At 42.4% G+C, this 9369-nt stretch overlaps 2 protein-coding genes across 3 annotated transcripts in view; one reads left to right on the top strand and one right to left on the bottom strand.

The window, feature by feature from the left end:
* The first annotated feature begins 1730 nt into the window (after positions 1-1730).
* Positions 1731-6418, top strand: pofut4 (protein O-fucosyltransferase 4). Its single transcript, XM_086105713.1, has 5 exons — positions 1731-1921; positions 2120-2449; positions 2585-2965; positions 3252-3874; positions 5422-6418. Exons 2-5 carry the CDS (start codon positions 2120-2122, stop codon positions 5570-5572), a joined length of 1485 nt encoding a protein of 494 aa, XP_085961839.1. The 5' UTR covers positions 1731-1921; the 3' UTR covers positions 5573-6418.
* Positions 6419-6740: 322 nt separating this feature from the next.
* Positions 6741-9369, bottom strand: part of znf185 (zinc finger protein 185 with LIM domain) — a 28486-nt gene continuing 25857 nt past the window's right edge. For both annotated transcript variants that reach the window (XM_086105712.1, XM_086105711.1), the window contains 2 exons: positions 8885-8987; positions 6741-6979 (listed from right to left, as the gene is read on the bottom strand). In XM_086105712.1, coding sequence (XP_085961838.1) covers positions 6878-6979; positions 8885-8987 — 205 coding nt within the window. In that variant the 3' untranslated portion in view covers positions 6741-6877. The remainder of the gene's footprint in view (positions 6980-8884; positions 8988-9369) is intronic.

Below are 9369 nucleotides of genomic sequence, written 5' to 3'. Positions count from 1 at the left end.
CATTGATAGGTTAATGGAAGACTATATACTGTCCTCAAATGCCAAAGAATACAAGTGAGTTTTGAGGCGGGTTTTAAAGCTGGGCAGTGAGGAGGTTTGCCGAATGTTCAGTGGGAGGTCATTCCACAGAGAGGGACCAGCAACAGAAAAGGCTCAATCCCCTCTGAGCCTCAGTTTAGTTCTTGGTACTTCAAATAATGTCTGGTCCGCAGACCTGAGGCACCGGGCAGGTGTGTAGGGGCAGCTGAGCTCAGAGAGGTAAGGTGGCGCGAGGTCATTTTGAGATTTGAAAACAAATAATAGGTCAAAGGGTGTACCCTGCCTTCTGCATGAAAACAGCTGGGATACGCTCCAGCACACCCATGATTCTCGTGAGGATAAGCAGTTCGGATAATGGATGGATGGGTTTGTGGGACCCAAGGCAAACCAGCACTACAGTAATCATTTTGATTACTAACTGTACAACTGTTATATTGTATTCCACCACTGATCACTTTATCTCTGCTTGATACTTTGCACATTGTCTCACAGTTGTCTTTGGGTGGTACCACCCGCACAACGGTTCACTTATATTACGGAATGTCCTTCTACACTTATTTATCATGTGCACCGCGTACTACCGGAGACATATTTCTTGTGGTTCTACATACGTGGCCAATAAAGATAATTCTGATTCTGATTATCAATGTTTTTCATCATTCAAAAAGTGTCAATTTTGGAAAATTCGCCTCCTGCTTTTTTCTGACTCATTTTCCTCACAACCTGTTTCGCTACCTTCTTTCTGAATCAAGTCTCCACATGCGGAGTAAGAAGCTGGACTGCACATGTATTTATTGAAAGATTATAAATAATAAAATGTACCAGGAAAAACAACAATTTTACATCTACATCTAACGTGCATAATGTATTTCATTAAATAATTGCTTTTTATATTTTAAATTATCAACAAAATGCTAGTAGTATAAGCAATTTTACAGCTATATTTACCATCGTGAATAATAAGACATTTATTATTTATTCATTTTTTAAAACATTATTTTTTAAGTTTATTTGTTTTGATAATTTATTTTATAGAGCCCGGTGGTCCAGTGGTTAGCGCGGAGACCTCACAGTGCAGAGGTTGTGCGTTCGATCCCGGCTCCGGCCTTCCTGTGTGGAGTTTGTTCTCCCCGGACCTGCATGGGTTTTCTCCGGGGACTCCGGTTTCCTCCCTCATTCCAAAACATGCATGACAGGCTGATTGACCACTCAAAATTGTCCGTAGGTGTGAGTGTGAGCGCGGATGGTTGTTTGCATCTGTGTGCCCTGCGATTGGCTGGCAACCGGTTCAGTGTGTCCCCCGCCGACTGCCCGAAGACGGCTGGGATAGGCTCCAGCACCCCCTGCAACCCTTGTGAGGATAAAGCAGATCAGAAAATGAATTTTACAGACAATTTACCCCCCACACACACACTATTTGCTGGGATAGAGACCGGGCAAGCCTGTAAATAGTGAATGGAATGGGTGAAAACCAAAATGAACAATTTTACAGACATACCTGTAGATTTTAACTTATCATGAAAATATGTCACAAAATGTGTTTTTCTTGACTTGAAAATCGATTCAACGTCGAATTTATAAACAAATTAATACTTTACGTATATCCAACTATATTTGCAGTTACGCCTTTAAGCTGTAGATGGCGATGTGCATCTTTACTGCTTCTGATGCACCTGAAGAAGAGATGCTGCGCACGCGCAAAGGAAGAATCCAGCTGCTGTGGGGGTTTTTTTCTCCAGCTGCATCGTTCGATGCAACCAAATAGCATCCCGTTAACGCTTACTCACAACAGTATATGGCAGTATTTTAACATAACATATTAAATTCCACATTTGCTGACGTAAGAAAACGGAGCCTCAATGCGCTTCCAGCGGTAACAAAGGTAAGAAATGTTTGTTTCCACACTTTTACATGCTGCTATGTATGTTCAGTCCTTAATTTTAAGACGGAACATCAAAACCTTTCATTTGCATAACCATAGTCAAAAAGTCATGAGGCTCGAGAGAGCAGTATGAATAATATGTTTGTACCTAATGATAGCTTTCCAACTTGTGCTGTATGTTGCTTTCTGCTGTTTCAGATGGCAGAGCGGGGCAGACTGTTGTCCTATGCATGTTTGGGTCTATTTTCTGTCCTGTGGTGGGTGTGGGTCTCCTTCGCGTCCTTCCCCAATGAACCACATGTCTATGATGCAGTGGACCAGGGACCTTTTAAGCCCCAGAGTGCTCTTGCAGACATGGAGTTTGCCCCTATGAGCTCGTACCGTGGACCTGGCAACCAAGACGAGCGCAGCAACAAGGAGCTGCCTATTATCTTGTGGTGGAGCGGAGGCTTATTCCCACATTTTCCTGGCGACACTGAACGAATTGACTGTGCTACATCGTCGTGCCTGGCTACTAGTAACCGCAAGGTAGCAGTGGCTCTCAAATGATGTTTATTATTAATCATTATGCTTTCACTTGCATTTTATTTGTGTGCTGTTTAAAGTAAATTTGTGTGTGCAACTTTGTGGAAGCAGTAAGCTTTTGAATTATTTGATCGTAAGGTCCAGCTGTACAAAAGAACATCGTCCATCATCTTCTATGGGACGGACTTCCGGGCCTATGAGGCACCGCTCCCTCGTCTCCGCCACCAGACGTGGGCTCTGTTCCACGAAGAGTCCCCAATGAACAACTACCTCCTCTCGCACGGGCCGGGTATCAGGATGTTTAACTACACCGCCACATTCCGTCGGGAGTCCGATTACCCTTTGACCCTGCAGTGGCTGCCGTCTCTGAGCTACCTGCTAGAGCCGATAGTGGTGTCCCTGAAGGAGAAGAACCAGCTGAGGCTGAAAGGCCTGGCCCCTGTACTCTACATGCAATCTCACTGTGACGTACCGTCTGACAGAGACAGATATGTCAGAGAACTAATGAAATACATCCAGGTAATGCACTCATCATATTTAATAAAAGTCAGTGTTAGTGCTCATGTACAATAGCACTGAAAGTTTTTGAAAAATAAGGTATTTGCCACCCCTCCCCACTGTAACATTACAATTCATTGTTATTTTTCAAAGAGTCAATACCCAAGGAGCAGCTCTCTGTTCTACAAAGTGACGTTTTGGCGAATACCAGATGATGGGTTTCACAAAACATCTGCGAGTGTGAAAATTCACGAATGGTGCACTGTGATAATTCAGGGGTTCACTGTCTTCCGTTTCCCCTCTTCAGGTAGATTCCTATGGCAAATGTCTGAACAACAAAGTTCTGCCCGCACATCTCGAAGACACGTCCACCGCCACAGGTGAGGAGGCCTCCTTCATGAGGTTTGTGGGGCGCTACAAGTTCCATCTGGCACTAGAGAACGGCCGCTGTGCGGACTACATGACCGAGAAGCTATGGAGGCCCCTCCACCAGGGCTGCGTTCCCGTGTACCGGGGCTCCCCTGTTGTGGCGGACTGGATGCCCAACAACCACTCTGTCATCATAATCGATGACTTCCTCTCACCTAAAGCTCTCGCCGACTTCCTCAAATTTCTCGATGAGAATGACGAAGAATATGCCAAATATTTGGAATTCAAAAACATCCGCAGCATCACAAATGCTCATTTGCTGGAGGCACTGGAGGCCCGCGAATGGGGGGTTAACGACATGAGCAAACCCAACTACTTGAATGGATTTGAGTGTCACGTGTGCGATCGGGAGAACGCGCGGCTGGCTGCGGAGCAAGCCAATAGAAAAGCTCCGAGGACAAACCCGCCTCCAAAACCAAAGATGGCTACCAATGCCCACATGGGATGCCCTCTGCCCAGCCCAGGGTATGGAGAAGTCCAAGACCTGCCTGCAGATGATGAGTGAGTCACTTCCAGACACATCACTTGCACTGGCCAACAGCAAATTTTAATTAGAGGTGGTCTTATGGGTCCCTAAACGCACTTTTGACGCTGATTTAAAAATGTCTTAACTTTTACTTTTTCTTTGCGCGTAAGGTTTTTGCGATTTGTTTTCATTTTGTGTTTTGAAGTTTGACCTATAAAAGCTTGCATACATGCCAACTGTTCTGGACTGTCCATAATTTGTTACGCAACTCTCTAAACATGACCTAATTGCATGTGGTGTTCTGGATATTTAAAAAAAAAAAAAATCACTTCTGAATGTACCGTATTTTCCGCACTATAAGGCGCACCAAAAAGTCTTTCCCATTTTCTTAAAAGCTCACCAAGCGCCTTAAAATCCGGTGCGCCTTGTGTATGGTCATTACGGTAATACGTCAACTCCAAGATGGCTCCTTGCTGGAGACATTCTTACAATGTTATAACTTGCTATATTGGTTTAGTGAACTGTGTCGCTGCTTTATTCAATAATTTTTTTGTTGCAGCTCCGAAAAAAGGAGAGCTGTGGTGTTGTTTTTTTAAAAAGCACACTTTATTAATGGTTTTCACAGTCTCAACAAATACAGGTACGTCTTTGTCTGTCTCCGTGCCTTCTCTTCTTCAGTTCGACTCGAGAGGCGTTCATGGCCGTCTCGGAAAAAATGTAAATTAACTATTCCTTCAATGAAACTACGACAATTGAAAATAATGCATCAAAACAGAAAATCAAGCGAGGAAATCACACAGTAAATTCTGGAGCCACAATACAGAATTTATTTTGTGATTTCCTCGTTTATGAATACAGTACACAACAAAGGAATAAATAAACACTTCTGAGACAGTCCAGTCTCCTCCAATTTAACTCAACTCAACTGTATTTATAGAGCACTTTCAAACAGCCATTGCTGCATACAAAGTGCTGTACATGGAGGAACTAACACATATACAACAATAAAGCAATAATCAGTAACAAAGGTGGTAGTAGGCACCAAACAGTAAAACTAAGATCACATTTGCTGACATCTGATCGTTGCAGCTACGGTGCTATAGAATTTATTTTGTGATTTTCTGTTTCGATGCATTGCTCTATTTTCAATTTTTGTAGTTTCATTGAAGTAATCGTTAATTTCTGTTTTTTGGAGGCGGTCATGAACGCCTCTCGAGTCAAACGGCAGAAGGCATGGAGACGGACAAAGACGTACCTGTAGCTCCACCTAGTGGATGCATTGTAGATTGCACGCAATATATGAAAAAAATTTAAATCTAGGCCATTATTTGAAGGTGCGCCTCATCATCCAGTGCGCCTTTTAGTGCGGAAAATACGGTAATTTATATTATGACAGCATAGTTGTTAAGAATGAACCTCTGCTGGTTGCAGCCGAGCATCGTACTCCATTTTGCCTTAACTGTTTCAAGAAGATTAATCCACACAAGAGTCTTAATGATCACTTAATAGACTAATTTATTATCCCCACGCCTAATTAAAACATCCTTTGTGACGGGTTTAATGTTCACGTATCTGTCCGCAGATGGTTGCAAATGTGGCCTCAGGACTACTGGCAGAGTCTGGACCAAGCGGAGGGCCTGGAGTCTCTGATAAAAGCCAACGAGTCGAATCCTGCGCTTTTGTGGAAGCACATCCAAAGAATCGCCGTAAGCCGAGCAAGAGGCAAACACTGATGTTGGCCTTAAACAGTCCAAGGAGGGTGGAGGACATCCAGGAGTCCAGATGTGCTCCACAGAATTCAGACACACATTTATTTATTTTATTATTGTTAATGAGGGAATGAAGGACGCTCCTGATTTGCACCTGCGCCTAAAACTGATGTAAACCACACGGGCAGTTTATTTGATTTTGTTGTTTTACAAGGCACATCCTTTGACTTCAACAATGTCAAGGTGCTGAGCATTAACTTTCAACTATGTATGGCAAATTTACTCTGCAGGCGCGCATTGTCATTCTCAGGGGGAGACATGTATTCATTGGAGTGAAGCCGAGCTCAAATCGAGTCTGCCGCGTGTGTGTGTGCGTGCGCATGTGCGAGGTCAATCAGGACAGTAGCCACTGGATTTAATGAGCTTATTATATTTTTACCCTTTTTTTTAATAAGTAGCATAATAGTTTGCTGTGCCAATGTTTTACACAACAATGCAAGGAAAATGCGTTACATGGCTAATATTTCATCAGTTTGCTACCTATTGTATGATATGGTGCAACCTGTGCAATTGAGCTGAGCTTTTTTTTTATTTAATTTTTTACAACACACAAACAAGCACACTATATTTGTTACATTTTTATACCAGGATAAATGTTTTATTTTGTGAATAAGCATCACACAAGAGAACATTTTTTTTGAATCATTGCAGGTTTAGAATGGTATTTTGAAACTCATATTTTAGCAAAGTAAATATAAATATTATACCCCATAATGGCAGTCTTATTGAATTTGATTTGCAGTTAAGCCCCAAATGATGCATCCTCTGACCAAGTTTCAAGTAGAAAATGTAATAAAAATGAAAAATGTACCTTAGAGCACAATCCTCGCGTATTGTTCGGAATTATTTAAATATTTGAGATCCATTTACTGAGAAGGTGTTGGAATTGGACAAACAATAGTGAAAATGGTAAATGCATTGTCTCTTAACGTCTTCTGCCACTCTCATTTCCAGCCACAAGATACCCGTTCAGCAAATGAAAATGTAAAACTTGAAATTTGGCCACTATACAAACACATTTGGGCTTAATTGTATCTGATGCGCAGACGAATCCTTTAGTTACAACTTCACCAGCAGGAGGAAGAGTACAAACATGTTTTGCCAATGAAAATCTTGTCTTGCGTGAAAAGAATCGGAAGTAATTATTTTTATTGCTCGTTACAGTCTCGCGGCTCACCCCAAACCTCCATCTTTCTTGCATTGAAGCAGTCCAAACTTGGCGGAAGAAGGCCGCTTCTCACTTTAAATGCAAATGACGAGCCGCTGCGATCAATCGAAGGCTGCAGAATAGCAGCTTTCACAGTGGACTTTGCCTCCATGCAGGAACATGTTGTCGATGAGGTCTCCCATCGGCTTCCAGCACGAGGCGCACTGAAAAATAGGGAGAGTGTCATGACAAAATGTATTTTTCTACATATTTTCAAGTACTGTACTCATTTCCATAACACACTAGTTATGATGAAATGACTGGCAAAAGCCAGGGATGCATGCAACGTGGTACAATTTGTCACATTCCCACCTTCGGATGATTGAGATCGCTCAAACAACTCAAGGTCCCACCATTAATTGTTCCCTTACTTTCCTGAATATCAATCAAACCTCAACCTTCAAACCAAGGTCCAAATTGAAGCATAATAAAAGCGACATAACATTCTCTTAAATGGAACCGTGATTTTTGATGTACATTTATGTGGTTATCGTCATGATAACGGGCCCCCCCGGGGGCAAACCATAATTCCGACATGGCCTGCCATATAAACAAGTCCCTGCTCGGCATGGGCTAATTACCAGTTGGACAGTTTATCGGGATTTTAAAAAGTTGAGGTTTCAATAACCGCTAATGCTGTCTGTCACTAGTAATGAGCTGATGGGGCACAATATGATTGGCTCCTTGCAGAGTTGAGTAAACGGGCAGTCTCTTTGAAGATAATTGGGGCCTGTCGCCCCCACCCCCTTCTTCCTTCTGCACTGCAGAGGGTGAGCAGTTATGCACGGAGGAGGAGGAGCAAGATGAAAGAGACGGCGCAAACGTGGATGCATTTTATTCCTCTGGTGATTAATGTGCTTTGTCCTAAAAAACATATATATATGGTGCCCGCAGATGGGTGCTAGTTATGTTGCGTTGCCTTCACTAACCCATAAGTCTGTTCTAAAAGTAGCTCAGCGATGATGGGGAAAAATGGGATTGAAATAGAAGGATGTTTACGTATTAATTTTTATTTATTTATTTAAACGTCTCTTCAAGTATCAAATATTCAATATTTTGTTGAAAAAGAAAATGTCTTTAATGGGAAAAAAATTAAAGGACATTTCAGAGCTGTTATTTTAATATCATAATACCACCATAGGGTGGCACGTCAGCTTCACAATGCAGAGGTGAAGGGTTTGATTGCAGCTCTGCCCTTCCTGTGTGGAGTTTGCATGTTTTTCCCGTGCCTGCATGGGTTTTCTCCGGGTACGCCGGATACTCCTCCCACATTCCAAAAACATGCATGGCAGGGTCTTGGAACACTCTGCAATTGGCGACAGCTGGGATAGGCTCCACCATGCCTGCAACTCGTGTGGCACTCAGCACATTGGAAATTTGATGGATGGATAAACACTACAATATTTTTTTCCTCACAGTTATCAAATACTGTCAGAATCTAATAGCAGCCCATGCTTTAGATGCTTACTGAATTGAAGCCCCACAAGATTTGCCAACTTCTCACATGACAGCACACATGGTGCTTTCAACTTCCAAGTTTTGTTTCCAGGCACATTTTCTAACACACCCACAGTGATGCAGCCCGCCACCCACAGATCCGCACATCTTGGCGAAATTACCAACAGTGCTCTAACCTGCTTCTGCCACATCGCCGTGCAACCCACCAAGCCCGATTTATGCCAAAAATGGAGTGAATATATGAACAAATACAGAGTTAAAGCATGTTTTGGAGGAAAGCTGAATGAGAAGTATCCAAGTGGCACAATGGGGTTTCATATTTGTATCTCTCTGCGTATGCCACTTTCTGGGAACCGCAATATTGCTGTCGTCATGAGGTTGCCAAGCAACCAGCTCGGCCTGCAGGAAGTCACTGGCCAAGCGAGACTTTTTTTCCCCCTTTCTTAGTGTCAAACTGTGTTGTCAATTCTTCTTATTTGTTGATTTATTTATTCTCTTAACTTCTTATTTGAAAACAGAGAGAATGATCAGTCTACTACAAACGTGTTGAAAGAAGGAAAAGTCACATTTCCACAGTGTGAGAAAAATATCAAATAATGACCCAAACGTACCTTGAAACAATGCGGGTGGCAATTAATGTTAAGGTGCTCTATGGTGATCTTGGCATCGTTGCCCACCATCTGTCCACAATACGTGCAGGGAGAGGACAAAGAGCTGCAGGTGGAAGACACACAGAAAAAAGATATTTGGGGGGGGGGGGGGGGAACATGAATACATTTTCATACTTCCTCTATTAAGATGCTAGGAATTCTACATGTGTTCGTAATTAGCTCAGTTTGAGTTGAATTTGTTCCGTGACCGTGCGCCAGAAAATTCACTACTTGAATTATTATTATTTTTTTTTTATAATTTGAAAAAAAGAACTCTATAATAATGACCTTTCTAGAAAACACACAGTCATGATGTTATTACATTGTTTCTTGTTTCTAGAATATTAACAGTTTTTGCCACATTTTTGAACATTGTGTTCCTCCTTATGGTGCATGCTTTGGCCACCTGGCGGCAGTATACTCGAGACATATGGTTAAGACGAAGG

The sequence above is a fragment of the Hippocampus guttulatus genome, chromosome 2, assembly GCF_054856545.1.
Source record: "Hippocampus guttulatus isolate MCC_2025c chromosome 2, RoL_Hgut_1.0, whole genome shotgun sequence".
In the NCBI taxonomy this organism is placed as follows: domain Eukaryota; kingdom Metazoa; phylum Chordata; class Actinopteri; order Syngnathiformes; family Syngnathidae; genus Hippocampus; species Hippocampus guttulatus.
This window is presented reverse-complemented; position numbering and strand designations above follow the sequence as displayed.

Excerpts from the sequence above, each read along its gene's own strand:
- pofut4 (XM_086105713.1), top strand. The coding sequence starts at position 2,120 with ATGGCAGAGCGGGGCAGACTGTTGTCCTATGCATGTTTGGGTCTATTT. Across the intron at positions 2,450-2,584 it reads TGGCTACTAGTAACCGCAAG|GTCCAGCTGTACAAAAGAAC; the intron begins GTAGCAGTGGCT and ends TTTGATCGTAAG. Across the intron at positions 3,875-5,421 it reads GACCTGCCTGCAGATGATGA|ATGGTTGCAAATGTGGCCTC; the intron begins GTGAGTCACTTC and ends ATCTGTCCGCAG.